General features: G+C 41.5%; 1 protein-coding gene across 1 annotated transcript in view; it reads right to left on the bottom strand.

The window, feature by feature from the left end:
• dpy (fibrillin-like protein dumpy) overlaps positions 1-18640 on the bottom strand; it is a 100993-nt gene that overhangs the window by 39082 nt on the left and 43271 nt on the right. The window contains exons 29-62 of the mRNA XM_076113472.1: positions 18410-18625; positions 17926-18108; positions 17613-17813; positions 17076-17366; positions 15819-16970; positions 15358-15702; positions 14019-15275; positions 13595-13900; positions 13037-13348; positions 12607-12912; positions 12204-12515; positions 11808-12119; positions 11416-11727; positions 11019-11333; positions 10373-10687; positions 9970-10296; positions 9579-9890; positions 9004-9324; positions 8554-8865; positions 8132-8464; positions 7507-7818; positions 6912-7232; positions 6524-6823; positions 6116-6436; positions 5109-6038; positions 4078-5025; positions 3662-3970; positions 3273-3578; positions 2861-3181; positions 1716-2036; positions 1319-1633; positions 907-1236; positions 499-804; positions 43-345 (exon numbers count right to left, since the gene is read on the bottom strand). Of these exons, the coding sequence (XP_075969587.1) occupies positions 43-345; positions 499-804; positions 907-1236; positions 1319-1633; positions 1716-2036; positions 2861-3181; positions 3273-3578; positions 3662-3970; positions 4078-5025; positions 5109-6038; positions 6116-6436; positions 6524-6823; positions 6912-7232; positions 7507-7818; positions 8132-8464; positions 8554-8865; positions 9004-9324; positions 9579-9890; positions 9970-10296; positions 10373-10687; positions 11019-11333; positions 11416-11727; positions 11808-12119; positions 12204-12515; positions 12607-12912; positions 13037-13348; positions 13595-13900; positions 14019-15275; positions 15358-15702; positions 15819-16970; positions 17076-17366; positions 17613-17813; positions 17926-18108; positions 18410-18625 (13383 nt within the window). The remainder of the gene's footprint in view (positions 1-42; positions 346-498; positions 805-906; positions 1237-1318; positions 1634-1715; positions 2037-2860; positions 3182-3272; positions 3579-3661; positions 3971-4077; positions 5026-5108; positions 6039-6115; positions 6437-6523; positions 6824-6911; positions 7233-7506; positions 7819-8131; positions 8465-8553; positions 8866-9003; positions 9325-9578; positions 9891-9969; positions 10297-10372; positions 10688-11018; positions 11334-11415; positions 11728-11807; positions 12120-12203; positions 12516-12606; positions 12913-13036; positions 13349-13594; positions 13901-14018; positions 15276-15357; positions 15703-15818; positions 16971-17075; positions 17367-17612; positions 17814-17925; positions 18109-18409; positions 18626-18640) is intronic.

Below are 18640 nucleotides of genomic sequence, written 5' to 3' on the forward strand. Positions count from 1 at the left end.
GAAATAATGACAAAATATATCAAGAGAATAAAATGTGCTTACCTATAACTGTACACCTCACAAACGGATCGCCCGTGAATGATGGTGGGCAGGTACAAATTGGGTTGTGATTAATGACGTCACAAACAGCAGCAGTACCACATGCTCCTATGCACGGGTTAATGCATTTCTGGTTGTTACATGCTTCTTTTAATGGACACTCAAGACTGACCACACATTCTGGTCTGCAAGTTGGTGGACTACCGCGATATCCAGGGACGCATGAACAGACAGCTTGCCCATTTGACTGTTGACATCTACTGTTTGGTCCACATGGTGATGGGTTACAAGGATTGGCAATCGACACTAAAAAGGGAGAATAATTTAAAATGTTTTTTCGCAGGAAAATACTAAAATTTTACTAAGATAGTATACATCTAAATAACAAAATCTCCATCAAAAGTTTTCTTACAACTTTATCAAGCTACTTCGTATATATTTATATACATATTTAATTACCTGGTGAAGGTCTGCATTCTACAAAAGCGTTTCCGCTCATTCCTTTGGGACATGAACACATCGGTACATGATTCATAACATTACAGATTGCGTTTAACCCGCAAGTGCCAATACAAGGATTCACACATTTGTTTCGCGAACAACCCTTATCTAGGGGACAATCTGTGTTATATACGCATTCTGGTCGGCAACCAAGATTTGGATCCCCGTGATAACCAATGGTGCAGGAGCATATTCCATTGTTACAAACGGCGTTTGGCCCACAAGGGTTTGGATTACATGGATCGCTAGCTATCGGTGGTTCATCTAAAATAGAAGTTTATTATCAATCAATTGTTGATGATTATAATACGATACTTCATAAAAAATCAATTGCATGACAAAATGTAAATAAAAAATAGGGTTTACCTTGAATTGGATTAGGCCTACATTCCCTAAACGGATCACCAGTAAATCCTTCCGGGCACAAACAGACAGGAACATGATTATTGACGAAGCAGTTAGCGTATAAACCACAAGATCCTTCACAGGGGTTTCGGCATTTTTCAGCCACGCAAGCGCGGTCGCTTGTGCAGTCAGAATGAACAACACATTCAGGCTTACAATATGGTGGAGAACCCATGTAATTAGGCAAACATGAGCAAGATGGCACGCCATTATTATTTCGACATTCTGCATAAAGCCCACAGGGGGATGGTACACATGGGTCTGATGGTAAGGCTACACTCGGAGCTGTTTCTGTAAAGTTATTACATTTATTAGCATCTAGTTGACTTAACAATCTACATTATAGTAATGACAAACATCGTGGTTCACTTACGCAATATGATAGAACACATTGTGAATGGATTTCCAGAGTAACCCGCTCGACACGAGCATACAGGACTGTGGTTAATCACTTTACATTCCGTATTTTGTCCACACGGCTTAGGACACGGGTTAACGCAGCGCTGATTGACGCAAGCTCGATTTGATCTACACTCTGAATTCACCATGCATTCTGGTTTACAGTTAGGAGGTGAGCCCAGGTAGTTTGGAAGACACGAACAGACGGGTTGACCGTTTGTTTCTCTGCATATTGCATTTATACCACAGGGAGAAGGATTGCATACATTGACCACTACTACGTCATTTTCTGAAAATACAATTTAAGTATTATTTATTGACGACCATTCATATATACGTTTATATTTATTAATAGACATATTTGAAATTACCTCGTACGACATGACAGACGGAAAGAGGATTGCCACTGTAACCTGGCTTGCAGTTACACGTGGGCTTATGATTAGTCACATAACAATCTGCATTATAACCACACATTCCTGGACACGGATCTATACACTTGTTTCTGTTGCAAGCTAACGTGAGTGGACAGTCTGAATCCGCGAGACACTCAGGTCTGCAACTGTGGTATGGGTCGCCCGAATAGTCCGGTAAACAAGAACACGATCCAGCGTTTCCTTGCACTTTACATTCAGCGTTGGCACCACAAGGCGATGGATCACATGGGTTTAGATATTCGACCTTTGGTGGAGCTGAAATATTTTTCAAATAGAATGAATTGACTTACCGATGATTATGTGAGTCACCGTAGAAGCACTTCCTTGTTCCGAAGCGTTAGTTGAAGCTTGGTGGGCCCGGCGACGCTTAGTGACCTCCTTATCCGGCGACAGCGTCATTATCTCAAGCAGCGCCGTCCAAAAGCGGCCGTCATGGCGGACGGCCTAAGCTTTACTGTAAGTGCTATGTTATCTCCGCGTGCTCCGTTGTCAAGCAAAGGCATTAATATCACATTAACAGTTATTTCAAAAGTTATGTCCCTCTGGGAAGCTTCGTTTATACCTGTTTATCATCATATATCCGAACCTACCGACCTGATCCGAGGCTTATGTTTAAAGCATTTGATAGGTTTTGTATAAATGTGATTACCTTTAAACCAAATGGCGGGCATGGTCACCACACAGTCCCAAAGTAAAAACATCAATACAATCCTATACACATTAGTAAACCGTGTAAGGCATGACCACTATGAATAATCTCTTTATGACAAGCTTTCCTTTTAGCATGAATCAATTATCACGCTTTGCAAAGCAGAGGGTTATATGCATTTTAAATTGACGAGGGTACATCAGACTCTCTTGTATTTTATATTAATGTACAAAATTCCGGTTACCTTTTACATAATAACATTTTCCAAATATAATTTAGTTACCTACCAAACATCAATTATCTTTCAGTTCAGTTAAGAAGTTTCAGTAGGTGTTTATTACATAATGAAACTTAAAATCAACCTTGAAATCAATTCTGCAAATTATGCTAGACAGAAACGGCAAACTAGTATACCCAGTTGATAGATTACCTTTAGCTGGAGAGCAGCCCTGGAAAGGATCGCCTTGGAGGCCTGGTTCACAGGCACAAATAGCTCGATGGTCGACTACCGAACATGTCGCTCGTGGACCACACGCTTGCTCACAAGGATCTTTACATTTTTGGGCGACGCACGCTAACGCCGCTGGACATTCCGCGCTGATGGTACACTCTGGACGACAGTTTGGTGGAGCTCCGATGAATCCAGGCTGGCAACTACAGGCTGGTGTTTCTCCAGAGTTAACACAAATCGAATTGGGACCACATGGAGATGGCACACATGGAACGGTAGGTATTTCGTCAGATGGTGGCGCTGTAGAACAATAACAATTATACGATAATTAAACATGAATAATATGAAGTTATTATTGATTTGTTAGTATGGTTGAATTTGGATAAATTACCCGGTTTAGGATAGCAGTAACTGAAGGGGTCTCCAGTAAAATCTTCATTGCAAGTACAAATAGGTGAGTGTGCAATAACTTGGCAGCGAGCGCCACGTCCACAAGCACCTTCGCAAGGGTCGCGACATCGGCGGTCAATGCAAGCCAACTGTAACTTGCACTCGGCGCTTACGAGACACTCCGGCCGACAAGACGGAGGAGATCCAACGTGTCCTGCCTTGCAAGAACAAGCAGCAGCGCCTACAGCACTCACTGTACATTCGCTATATGGTCCACAAGGAGAAGGAGAGCACGGTGATTTATTCACTAGAACAAAACATTATTTTTCAGCATTGAAATGCATAAACAAACGCCGTGACAGTTCAGTAACGAAATTGTTGGTAACTTACCTATTACAATTTCATTGCATAAACTGAAAGGATCTCCCAAATAGTTTGGAGGACAACTACATGATGGAATGTGATTATTTACTGTGCATATAGCGCTAGTGCCACAGGCGCCAGGGCATGGATCGACGCATTTTCCTCTTTGACAAGTACGAGTTGGTGAACATTCGCCATTGGTACTACATTCAAGTCGACAGCCAGTGTAAGGGTCTCCAAAGAATCCAGGAGCACACGAGCACACTCCATTATCACATACTGAATTACTACCACAAGGAGATGCGCTGCATGGGTCAGGAGAAGGCGTAGGTGTCACTGTAAATAGAATAGTTTTTTAGTAAGCAGATATATATTGATAGTATTGTATGTATATAAAACGTTATGTTATTTGAGTCAAAATAACTATGTTAAATGATACAAACCTATTTCAGAACATTGAATAAACGGATCTCCAGAAAAGCCGACAGGACAAAGACATATCGGTATATGATCGTGTACGCGACATTCGGCTCTGAAACCACAGGATCCCTCGCAGGGATTTCTACACTTCTCTGCAATACACGCCTGATGTGATGGACAGTCAGTGCTCACTAGACATTCTGGGTGGCAGTTTGGTGGAGCTCCCATATATCCTTGGATGCAAGAACACGAAGGACTGTTGTTTATTGGTCTGCATTCACTAAAAAGTCCACATGGATTTGGTTGGCATGGATTAACTGTTTCGTTTGGATCATCAACAACGGGACTTCTTTCAATGCATTTCTTGAACGGATCACCCGTCGTTCCTGATGGACAGCTACATAATGGACTGTGATTAATAACTTGGCAATGAGCGCCGATACCACATACGCCTCTACATGGATCAGCACATCTCAATCTGTGGCAAGCTCGGTCTGACGGACATTCACTGCTGACTGTACATTCTGGTCGACAATCAGGAGGTGCACCTCTATAATCTGGGAGGCACTCACAGGAAGCTAGGCCTCCATTTTCTCTGCAAATACTGTTCGGACCGCATGGTGATGGCTGGCAAGGTTTAATAACTTCTATAGGTGCGTCCAGCGTGCATTTGTCGAATGGATTACCCGAGTATCCTTTAACACAGGCACAACTGGGAACATGGTTGATAACATTGCATTCAGCATTTGTGCCACATATTCCCGGGCAAGGATCGACACATTTGTTCCTAATGCATGATTTATCTGCTGAACAGTCAGAACTGAGCACACATTCAGGACGGCAACCGTCATAGGGGTTTCCTTGGAATCCTTCAATGCATGAACATGAGCCTGCTCCATCCCGTTGACTACAAATTGCATTAGCGCCGCATGGCGATGGATCACATGGCGACGACACGTCACGAGGTTGTTCTGAAAACAATCACATAAATGAGTATTCTGGCATGTTGTTATTTCCTTAATTGTAGTTAAAGTTAATTTACAGAAACACTTACCTCTTACACATTGCATAAATGGATTGCCAGTGTATTGCTCTCTACATATACACGATACCGTGTGGCTTACAACAATGCAATCGGCATCAACTCCACATGATCCTGGACATGGGTCGATGCATCTATTTTTAATACAAGCTTGATTCGATGGACAATCTGGATTAATTACACATTCGGGTCGGCAGTTGGGTGGTTGGCCAATGTAATTTTCTATGCATCTACAATTAGCCTTCTCGTTCCTTTCAATGCATTGTGAGTTTGGACCACAAGGAGACGGATTACAAGCGTCTTGATGAGGAGGTGGTATGACTATATTATAACAACTCTTGAATGGATCGCCAGTTTGTCTAGGATTACAACTACAGATTGGGCTGTGATTGATGACCTCACAACGTGCAGATGTACCACATGCGTTGACGCAAGGGTTGATGCATTTTTGATTCACGCACGCTTTAGTTGATGGACATTCTGAGCTTACTAGACATTCCGGTCGACAACTAGGCGGGGCTCCTTGGAAATCTTCAAGGCACGCACATACGGCAGCATTGTCAACATTCTTGCAAATACTATTTGGTCCACAAGGTGATGGATGGCAAGGATCTCTTCTTTCACCTCTGTCTAGTTCTATAGGTCTGCAGTGCGTGAACGGGTTACCTGTGTAATCTGACATACACGAGCATGTTGGTATGTGGTTGATAACATCACACTTAGCATTTTGTCCGCAGACACCGGGGCATGGATCTCGGCACTTGTTTCTGAAACAAGCCTTGTCTCTTGGACATTCTTGACTTCCAGTGCATTCTGGTCGACAGCTTTCGTATGGATTTCCATTGTAATCTTGCAAACAGGAACAGAACCCATTGTCGCATATAGCATTCGCCCCACAGGGGGAAGGATTGCAAGGGTCTGCAGGTACCGTGGGCACAGGATCTATAAAAAAAAATAGTAAATAATTTTACCAACCAACTTAAAAAAAACTAAAAAGCAGCATAATTTGTATAACATACCTTCGAGCACCGAGCATCTCGAGAATGGATCGCCCGTGAAGCCTTCGATACACACACATACAGCAACATGATTTAATACATGACAAGTTGCGTCGACTCCGCATGACCCGGGACATGGATCTTGGCACTTTTGACGAACGCACGCTAGTGGAGCTGGGCATTCAGCGTCAATAGTACATTCAGGCCTACACGTGGGAGGTGATCCGATATAACCAGGGTTGCACGAACAAGCCGGACCACTCGGTAACATCTGACAGCGCGCGTATGGACCACACGGTGATGGAGTACATGACGGAGGTCTTTCTGTCACTGGTGGATTTTCTAAAAAAAAACATAAAGTTAGAATGGAAATACTCGAACATAACAAATTAAAAAATTACATGCTTTGACTTTAGCTGTCATACTTACGATAACATTGAGTAAACGGATCGCCAGTCATTCCAACCGGACAGGTGCATACAGGACTATGGTTAATGACTACGCAATGAGCCCTTAATCCACAAGAGTGAGGGCAAGGGTCATCACATTTTTGATTAATACACGCTTTAGAGGTGTCACATTCACTGTTGACTATACACTGCGGTCTGCATGATGGTGGAGATCCTACGTAATTCGGTAGGCAAGAACATACTGCTTGTAGATTAACCTGCCTACATTGACTGTTTGGACCACAGGGTGTTGGTTCACACGGGTTTTGAGCTGGAGTTGCTGTAATACAATAAAACGTAATAAGACCCTTATACAGATATAATCAAACATTTTTTATTGTTGCATTTATAAATATGTTTAAACTTACGCGCCACGGTTATTTCTTTGCATTGGAAGAATGGATCACCAGTATACCCTCTTGGACAAGTACATACAGGAATGTGGTTATCTACCGTACACTGCGCTAACTGTCCACATGTTCTAGGGCAAGGGTCAATGCACTTGAATCGTGTGCATGCTAAGTTCGGTGCGCAGTCGTCATTACTCTCACACTCTCTGCGACAACCTTGTGAACTGTACGGGTCACCTTCGTAACCTTCAGAACAGACGCAAGCACCAGCTCCTTGATATTCTCTGCATTCTGCGTTAGGTCCACAAGGCGATGGCATGCATGGACTAGCTGTCGGAACTGTAATGGAAAAAATACAATAAATCACAGGTTCATAAATAGCTGAAATCAAGCTGAAATCAGTTGTGTGTTACGTAGAGATACTAGAATTGTGCAGACTGCTATTTGAAAATAATCATGCAATACACAGACGTTGTTAAACTACAGGCAAAACAGCCAATTTATTCTTTTTTTTATTCATCATTATTTCATATACATCTACATACAAGTTCTTAATAATACTATTTTACTGTCATTTGAAGTCATACAAAATCAGTTAATAATTGATACGTACCTGGTATTACAATTCTGGTACATTGTGTACCTGCGTCACCCGTAAATCCTTGCAGACAAGAGCATATTGGTCTGTGATTAATAGTTAAGCATAGAGCATTCACTCCACAAGCACCCTGACATGGGTCCTTACAACGCTCATTAACGCAAGCTGTGTTACTAGGGCATTCTGCATCAATAGTGCATTCTGGTCTACAATTAGGCACTCTGCCAATGTAATTTGGTAAACAGGAACAAGCCGCTTGATCTCCAATAACACGACAATCAGAGTTTGGTCCGCAAGGCGAAGGTTTACAAGGGTCAGCCCGTTCATCTACAATACATTAAACGTTTAACAAAAAGTACAAGGTTGAGACATTTTAAATATGTATATCATTAACAGTCCATAGAGCATATTAGTCCGGGGACAGTTAAATTACAACAATTTCTTATTTTTGTATATTCAAAGAGACCGCTGTTCTGACAATAAGTATTTCCTTAAAATACATGCGAGTGAATCCTCGTGAGGCTGAACTTAAATTACGTTATTATTATTATACTAAAAAGAACTGACTTCAAACTGTCTTTAAAACGCCGAATACTTTTTTATCGGAGTATAAAACCTTGATATTTGGTATATTACGTACCGTTTACAGTAGGTGTGATAATCAAACATTTCGTGAACGGATCTCCTGTGTATCCTGGACTGCATGTACATATAGGATTGTGCGTTATAACTTGGCAACGCGCGTTGACGCCGCACGAATTTTGACACGGGTTCTTACATTTCTTCTTGATGCAAGCCTTATCTTGTGGACATTCAGAGCTGACAATACATTCAGGTCGACAAGCAGGTGGAGTACCTATGTAATCAATTTCACAGGTACATACACTGTGGCCATTAACCACGCGACATAAACTGTTCGGTCCACAAGGTGACGGCTGGCATGGGTCTTCCATAAATGGCTTTTCTGTAACGACTAAAAAAGAATTGATTTCGATAAGTTACACTTGGCCTTCGTAAAATACAAATAAATATAATTATAGATGTGTCGAATGCATAACTTACTTTCGATTTCACATCTGAGTAGCGGATTTCCCGTGTACCCACTCAAACAAGTGCAAGTTGGTGAGTGGTTAACAGTCCTACATTCGGCATTGATACCGCAGGCTCCAGGACAAGGGTCTATGCATCTGTTGTTGGAACATGCCTTGTTGCGATCGCAGTCTGAATTAGACACGCATTCAGGACGACATCCTGTGTATGGATCTCCGAAGTACTCGGGCAGACAAGAACAAGAGCCTACACCGTTTCTTTCTTTACACAGAGCGTTTGCGCCGCACGGTGATGGACTGCACGGATTTGGTGGAGGCTCGGAGTCTGTAACGAACATTAAGACACAAGAATTGAAATATTTGTCTTCAACAGTTGTTTCCTAATGCATAAGCATAGGCATTAGAAAACATCTGTTGTAAATCAAACATTTCGAACGACTCAGAAGCCGAGTTGAACACTTACGTGGCACAGGCGAACATCCACTGAAAGGATCACCTGTATAACCCGGCACACAATTACACAATGCAACATGATTCGCTACAGAACATTCCGCGTTAAAGCCACAAGAACCTGGACACGGATCCACACATTTTTCATTTTGGCATGCAAGATTACCAGGGCATTCCGCATTGATAGAACATTCAGGTCTACAGTTTGGTGCTACGCCAATATAGTTTGGTAAGCATGAACATGCAGGTGCTTCGCCGACTACTTTACATTGAGAGTACGGACCACATGGTGAAGGTACACATGGATTTCCTTTAGGCCCCTCTATGATAGGTTCTAAGAAAGAAAATAAGATAGATTAAGAATACAAGCACACAAAGTAGAGTAAAGTAAAGCAGAAAAAGTTGCAATATACATAAAAGGTATGGAGATAGAAAAATACCTTGTTTTGAAAAGAAAATGATTGAAAACAGATAAAGATTGTAAATTATAACTAAAGTTACAATTATCGTTTGGTTTCAAAAGGGGGTTTTTAATATAAAATAACATTTTACATTGTACTATTTTTTTAATAATACACGCATCCTTACTTTGCTGCAATTGACAAGTGATAAACGGATCACCGGTGAATCCAGCTTTACAAGTGCAAATTGGATTATGGTTTATCACATGACATCTAGCGTTTACACCACATGTTCCCGGACATGGGTCTTTACATTTCTGTCTGATGCAAGCTTGGTGTTGAGCGCAATCCGTGCTAGTGACGCATTCTGGCCTGCAAGTAGGTGGTGAGCCGACGTATCCTTCCTGACATGAACAAACTCCGTGACCATCAACTATTTTACAGTTACTATATGATCCACACGGCGATGGTACGCAAGGGTTTTCATCAGCTAAAGGCGCTAAAATGAAATTATTTACTTTTAGTACCCACTAATGCTAATTTACATAAAAACGATAATTAATTATGACAATACTAACGTTTCCTCTCTGGGTGACAAGATATTACTGGGTTTCCGTCATAGCCGTCAATACATGAGCATACTGATGAATGGTGAACTACGACGCATTGAGCATTGATGCCACATGCTCCCAGACAAGGGTCTACACATTTGTTATTCGAGCACGCCTTGTCTGATGGACAGTCGTTGTTTGTGACGCATTCTGGTCGACAACCGAGATGCGGGTCACCAAAGTATCCAGGCGCACATGTACAAGCTGCGACAGAATTCTTTTCTGTGCAAATGGAATTCGGTCCGCAGGGTGAACGATTACAAGGGCTAATTTCATCTTCACTCGGCACCGTAACTAACAAAAAACATATGCGTTAATAAAACGAATAACGAAAAGACTAAGTCATTCTATTGTTACTTTAAATACTTACCGATGAAGGAACAACCACTAAACGGATCACCAGTATAACTTTCGCGACAGTGGCAAATAGCTTTGTGACTAATAACAACACATTCGGCATTTACACCGCATGACCCTTGACATGGATTAACGCATTTTTCTCGAATGCAAGCCAAGTTGCTAGGACACTCCTCGTCGTATATGCATTCAGGGCGACAGTTCGGTGCTCTCCCGATATAACCGAGCTGACAAGAGCATGCCGGAGTTTCCCCAATAACTCTACATTGTGAATTAGGACCGCATGGTGACGGAATGCAGGGGTTTCTAGAAATTGGCGGTTCTGGTCCTAAAAGGAATGCAAATATAAATACGGGCTTATATTTTTGCAATTCTTGTTAATATTTTTTGTCAGTATTATTATAATATCACATCGTATGTATTAGTTCTTTTAAACATCCCTCAGTTAGTGTCGTTATATTTTGACTCGAAGATTACAAAATTGGATTCGCTTATTCTATTTTTAATATGTATTATTTATTGATTAGTACTATAGGCCGTTTTTTTCTGTTTGTATTATTTTTAGTATAACTATACATAAAGTTTTTTTTAACTGAATAGTATTAGTATTAATTATTTTTTAGTATGAATTGGACAATTTTTATTTATATAAGACTCACGTTTTTCCAAGGCACACTGAACAAATGGATCACCCGCATAATTTGGGGGACAGCTACATAACGCGTTGTGATTAACCACAGTACATTTAGCATTATTGCCACATGCTCCAATACAAGGATCCACGCATTTCTGATTGATACAAGCCCTATTGGGCATACAGTCACTGCTGACCATACACTCAGGACGGCAGAAAGGAGGAGAGCCAAAGTATTTTTCATCACATGAGCACACAGCGTGACTACCACTCACGCGACATATGCTATATGGACCGCAAGGTGACGGTGAACATGGTTCAACTGGAGTATCAATTGGGCCTAAAATTAACAACAATCAATTGTTAATTATCGTGTAAATATTCAAGAGTTAAATACTTGAATAGAGATTTAAAGTTCTTACTTAAGTAACAGGATGTGAACGGATTTCCTTCATAGCCTGGCAAACAAGCACACGACGGTGCATGGTTATTGACCCGACATTCAGCATTCATGCCGCACACACCAGGACATGGGTCATGACATTTATTTCTGATACATGCTCTATCTTTCGGACAATCCGAATTCAATACGCATTCAGGTCGGCATTCCACATACGGGTCACCGTAGTAGTCAGGAAGACAAGAACACGATACTGCACTGTTCCGTTCTTTACATATGGCATTTGCGCCACACGGTGACCGTGAACAAGGGTTTTCAACTTGTGGCTCGATCGCTAAAACGATAGTTGATTATCTAAATATGATCGTACAATTGTAAACTACCATATTCACTTATTAAATGTTAAAAACTTACTCGGAATAGGTGAACATCCCGAGAAAGGATCTCCTAAATATCCGCGATCACAAGTACATATTGGTACATGTTTAACAACGGTACAACTTGCATGGAATCCGCAAGAGCCTGGGCAAGGGTCGCTACATTTTTCGGCAATGCATGCCAAGTTTCCAGGACATTCTGCATTTATCATACACTCAGGTCTGCAGTTAGGGGGACGTCCCACGTAATTATTCAGACATGAGCATACTGCTACACCATTAATATCCTTACATTGAGAATGAGGGCCACAAGGATTTGGCATGCAATTGTTTATCGGATCCATTGGTTCTGTTAATAATAAAAAAAAGTTTAATATTTTGTGTGATAACTGAATAAGAGAGGTATCTCACAATAAACCGAATTGTTACTTACTTTCATCAAAGAAACATCTCACGAAAGGATCACCGGTGTAACCATTAAAGCAGCTACATATCGGATTATGATTCACAACTTGACATTGAGCGTCAATACCGCACATACCCGGACATGGGTCCCGACATTTTTGATTAATACATGCTTTATCAGGTCTACAATCGGAACTAACAATACACTCTGGCCTACAATTTGGCGGAGAACCAACGCATATATCGAGACATGTACAAACAGCATGCCCATTAAAAACTCGGCAGTTACTATACGGCCCGCAAGGTGTAGGGTTACACGGATCCACAGGGTCCATTACAGCTATATTGAAGAGGAGAGAAAATAGACATATAAGTATAGAATGAAATAAAGAAATAGAAACAAACATATGAAATAAGAAAAGAAGTCTTACGTAAAGGTGTACATGCATGAAGAGGGTTTCCTCTATATCCAGGTAAGCAGTAACAAGAAGGTGCATGGTTTGCAACTCTACATTCAGCATTTTGTCCACAAGCACCAAAACACGGATCCACGCACTTATTATTGAAGCACGATCTGTCCATAGGACAGTCAGTGTTCATGACGCATTCTGGGCGACAGCCGCGATATGGATCACCAAAATAATCATCTACACATGTACAAGAACCGGCACCATTTCGTTCTCGACAGATGGCGTTAGGGCCACAAGGTGATGGATTGCAAGGCACTTCTTTGGAAACTGAAAAGTTGTACACAGAAACATGCTATCACATTTAGACACAGAAAACGAGTGTGAAATCATGCATAATGGAAGTCTAAAGTTTTAAGCGCGTACAATTGTGCATTTTTTAATCTAATCTTACCTCTGGGATTGCAGCCAGCAAACGGATCGCCAGTGAAGCCTTCATCACAGGAGCAGATCGGTTGATGGTTTTGTACGTTGCACCGTGCGTTGAAACCACATGAACCAACACATGGATTAACGCACGTGCCAGCGAGACAAGCCAACGCCAGTGGACAATCCTGGTTGATGACACACTGAGGGCGACAAGCTGGAGGAGCTCCAAGTGTACCCGGTTCACACGAGCAAACTGCACGACCATCTTCATTTCGGCATGACGAATGTGGACCACACGGCGATGGCAAGCATGGATTAGGCGCCGGTAGAGAGACAGCTGCAAAATTACATTCACAAAAAAATATTAAAGCTATTCGGTGTTGTTATGGAAGTTTATTGAGTTTCTAAATCATTTAAGCATTATCTAATATTTAAAAAATCTCTTTTTTTTAAATGGCTCCGAGCCTCTATTTTGCAACTCTGTTACATTGAGAGTCATTTACTTAACTTATAACGATTAACTCGGAACGTATTTTGAGATATACGGAAGAAAATAGAGATAAATTAACGAATTTCAACTCACTCTTTCTTGTGCACTTAATAAACGGATCTCCCTCGGGTAAGTTCTCTGGACAAGTGCAAATTGGGTTGTGTCCAACGACGTAACAGCGTGCGTCTAAACCGCAGCTGTGCACGCAAGGATCTTTACATTTGTGGTTGATGCAAGCTTTCGTGGCGGGGCACTCGGAGTTGACGGCACATTCGGGCCGGCAGGCTGGTGGAGCGCCCAGGAAACCGGGTAGACAAGAGCACGCTGCACGATCACCCACCACGTGGCATTCGCTATTAGCTCCACATGGTGATGGGTCGCAAGGACGAAGAATAGATGCTAAAAAAAATATCAATGTTTTAGTTTTTCAGGCACCTTTACCATTTAGTAAAAGTTTAGTTACAACTGCAATATTTATTGTAATTATTATTTTTTTTTATCAGAAAGCTATACATACGTGGTTTAGATTTCTGTCGGCAGGATGAAAATGGATCGCCTTCATATCCTTCGAAGCATGTACAAATCGGAACGTGGTTGGTAACTGAACACTCTGCATTCATTCCACACAAATCTTTGCATGGATCTCGACAATGATTTGACAAACAAGCAAGATGATTCGGACAATCGGAATTGAGCGTACATTCTGGGCGACAACCACCCGCATATGGATTTCCAATATTAGGTGGTATGCAGGAACAGCGAGGTGTATCATTTGTGACCGTGCATATAGTGTTCTCTCCACAAGGTGATGGGTTACATGGTGTTGGCAAGTTATCTTTACTTATGGGTAAACATCCTACGAATGCATCACCTCGGTATCCTTCCAAACAACTGCAGAATGGCCTATGATTTACCACGTTACATAATGCGTTACTTCCACATAATCCATTACATGGATCAATACACTTTTCGTTAACGCAGGCTTTGTTGGACGAGCATTCCTGATTAATAACACATTCTGGCCTACAATATGGAGGTGTGCCAGTATAGTCTGAGCGACATGAGCACACTGGATGGTTTGACTTAATTTCACAGACTGAGTTTGGTCCGCACGGTGAAGGCACACAAGGATTTTTATCGTCATGGTCTGGGGTAACTTCGTCTGCGCATGCTACAAATGGATCACCTGTTTTTCCAGGACGACAGCTACATATAGGATTATGATTCACAACAATACACTCGGCATTGATACCACAACTGCCCTGACAAGGATCTGAACACCTTTGATTAACACATGTTTCTGTTTGCAAGCAATCTGAGTTGCTCGCACATTCCGGCTGACACATTGGTGCTACTCCCCTGTGACCCGGTAAGCATGAGCACACGGCGAATCCTGTTGGAGACACCAAGCAACGACTGTAAGGCCCGCACGGAGACGGATCACACGTTGGTAATGTTTGGTTCACTATTGGTGGAACTGTTGTTTGGCATCGCACATATGGGTCTCCAGTGTATCCTGTTTCGCAATAGCAAACTGCGTGGTGATTTATAGTTTTACATTGAGCTCCAATACCGCAAGTGTCTGTGCAGGGATTTTCACATCTGTTGTTTAGACATGCCAACTCTGTGGAACAGTCACTGTTGACGACACATTCTGGTCGACAGGACATGTATGGATTGCCGTAGAAATTCGGTAAACATGTACAGATCAATGCGCCCCTAGAATCTTCACAAATAGCGTTGGCGCCACATTGAACATTGTTGCAAGTTTCAGCTGGAAAAGAAAAATGTTGTTAAGTACATTAAATTGATACGCTGGTTTTCTACGACATTTTTAAACCTTTACAAATACTTACGATTCCTTGTAGTGGTCGGTTTACAGTGTTCGTACGGATTCCCTTCGAAGCCCTCTATGCATTGACAAATAGGATCATGGTGATACACTGAGCAATGAGCATTGACACCGCATGAGCCTGGGCACGGATCTATGCATTTGTTTCTCAAACATGCTTTATCAAACGGACATTCAGAGTTGAAGACGCACTCTGGTCTACAAACTGGATTATTAATAGCATTTGGACCGAAACAGGGATCACAGATAGCGAATTGATTTCCAAACGTGTCACATGGTGCATTTGGATCACAAGGATTTGGTGTACAAGGCTGAGGATCTGTGCCATTCGGCGATCCTATAATTATTGCTGAAACAAAAATTAACCGTCATAAATTATTACTATCGCGTTCTTTGACGATAAAATAAGTGCATTTAAATAAATTCAGTTTTAAATTAATTATATAATTAATCAGAATAACTTACGTCGGTAAATACATTGGTTCAAAGGATCTCCCATATATCCATCCGGACACAAGCAAGTAACGGTGTGATCAGAGCATAGGCATACGGCGTGGATTCCACACACGTTGGCTAGTGAACAGGGATCTATACACTTCTGATTGATGCATGCTTCATTACTTGAACAGTCCGAATTCATAGAGCACTGAGGCTTGCATTCTATCGCCGGATTTCCTGAGGTGTCAGGTGGGCAGAAGCATAGTGCTTTGTCTCCGACATCTTGGCACAGAGCATTAATACCGCATTGTGCTGTCTGGCATGGTCGTGTATTCGATTTATGCTCTGATGATGGTAGACAGCCTATTAAAGGATTTCCGATAAATCCATCTTGGCAAATACAGACTGGTTTATGGGATTCTACACGGCATAAAGCATTAAATCCGCAAGCTCCGGGGCACGGGTCACGACAAACGTAGCCTATACATGCTTTGTTAAGTTTGCATCCATCATCCACTTCACATTCTCTTGAATGACAGCCATCAGCGCCGTAAGCATCACCTATACTGCCCAGAGGGCACACGCACTCTGCTTGTCCGTCATAGCGAACTTGGCATAGTGCCTGAGGACCACACGGGCTTGGAACACATGGGTTTCGTTGTGGTTGACAGCCCACGTGAGGATCTCCGGTAAACCCATATTTACAGAAGCACATTTCTATGTTGCCACTTACGTAGCAGTCTGCGTTGGGCCCACAAGGTCCAGGTCTACAAAGTACATCTGGAGTGCTGGGTTTGGTATCACAAGATTTGTATGGATTTCCAACAGTCTTTTCGGGGCAATAGCATGGTGGAGATAAATTGGGATCGCATCGTGCTCCCACACCACAAGTGTTTGGTTCACAAGGATTACGTGGTTCTACACAGCCCCTGATGGTATTTGGACTTTCGACGTAACCTGGCAAACATGTGCATTTTGCGAATCCGTTTGATTGTAACGTGCATTGTGTGTTAGGACCGCAAGGAGATGGATTACAAGGGTTACTTGGTAACCGACAAGCGTGTCGAGGTGGATCACCTTCGTAGTTCGGTAAGCAGAAACAAGCGGGTTTGTTATCTACTAATCTACATCCAGAGTATGGACCACACGGATTTGGTTCACATACATTCCCTTCAGGTACTGAAAATAAACACAACAAAATGTAAGAACTGATCTGTCAAATTATACTCGCATTTTCCCAAAACAGAAAATGTACAATTTGAGATAAACTTTATTAATACTTACTGCAATTTTTGAAAGGATTTCCGGTTAAGCCTTTTGGACATAAACAAACTGGTCTGCCTTCGTCAGTTTCACATAAAGCGTTGGTACCGCATGGGTTCGGAATGCACGGATTAGTTGGTGGCTCACAACCAAGTTGTGGATTGCCCGTGTAGCCGGGTGAACATTTACAGGATGCGCGGTGGTTCAACACGTCGCAAACAGCATTCAATCCACATCGGCACGGAGATCCACATTTACCATTAATACATGCTTCTGAATTTGCACATTCATTGTCAGAGCGACATCCTTGAACTAGAATTACAATCAAAAGTAGGTAAATTAATTAGAAGTGCTTTACTTACTGACATATTCATTAAATTGAATAAGCATAGTTTTCATTTATATCAGGTTTTGTAGTTTAATTGTCTCCTCGAGCTGATAAAACTTATCTGCGGGTTTAACACTTGCAATTGTTATGCAACGAACGAGATTCGAACCTCCGATCTCTTGATAGTTATCTTTTAGAAATATTGACAAACATAAAAAGACAATAAATACCTTGGAAACATTCTAAGAATGGGTTCCCAGTGAATCCAGCGAAACATTGACATTGAAAACCATGATTTGCTGGTATACATTCAGCGTTATCTCCACATTTGCCGGCACCACATGGATTTATACATACTCTGTTTAGACTGTCACATAATAACTCCGGTGGACAGTCTTCATTATACTGACATACTGAACCAGGATGGACAACTAAAATCAGAATATTATTAGTATTCCGACGATAAAAAAACATAATACTTAAAAAATGTTTCAATTTCTGCTAGACTTTGTCAATAATTTTGAGAAGTATGAGAAAGCTTACCTGGAACACATCCGACGTATCCGTTTCCTTGGAAGCCTTCGACGCAACTACAGTCTGAACCATGGTTCGTGTTTATACAGACCGCGTTAAGTGCGCACGGATTGTGTATGTCACATGGGTGTTGGCATGCATTATTTATACAAGCTTCGATCAATTGACAGTCTTCATTTCGAGTGCAACCAACTGAGTAAAAGATATTTATATATTATACAAAATTAAACCTACAATAATAACTATACAAAGATACACAACTACATCATTTTGCAAAACTATTATGTACATTTATTGAAAAAATATATATTTAATTTATATTGCCACAACCATTGCACGATTTTCAGATATAGGAACCTTAATATCTGGTATAACTTAAAATATATTTTACAATTAACTTTAGTTCATTAAATGATCAATAGTAGGTAAGTGTATTAAGTTAATTGTTGTATTAAATGTAATTATAAATTAGTAAGTATCAGTCAAAGCTTACATATTTTAGGTGAACATTTAACAGCAGGGTCTCCGTCATGTTCTGCAGGGCACGAGCACATTGGCCTCTGTTTTACGGGCTGGCAATTAGCTCCAATGCCACATACGTTGTCGAATTCACAAGGATTTTGACATAATCCCATAAAACAGGCTTCGGTCTCTATACAGTCCCGATCAGAATGACAAGGTTCTGGCACCTTGGGTGTTCCCGGTGGTTCTATTATGTTACACG

Source organism: Anticarsia gemmatalis, chromosome 4, assembly GCF_050436995.1.
Source record: "Anticarsia gemmatalis isolate Benzon Research Colony breed Stoneville strain chromosome 4, ilAntGemm2 primary, whole genome shotgun sequence".
NCBI classification, from domain to species: domain Eukaryota; kingdom Metazoa; phylum Arthropoda; class Insecta; order Lepidoptera; family Erebidae; genus Anticarsia; species Anticarsia gemmatalis.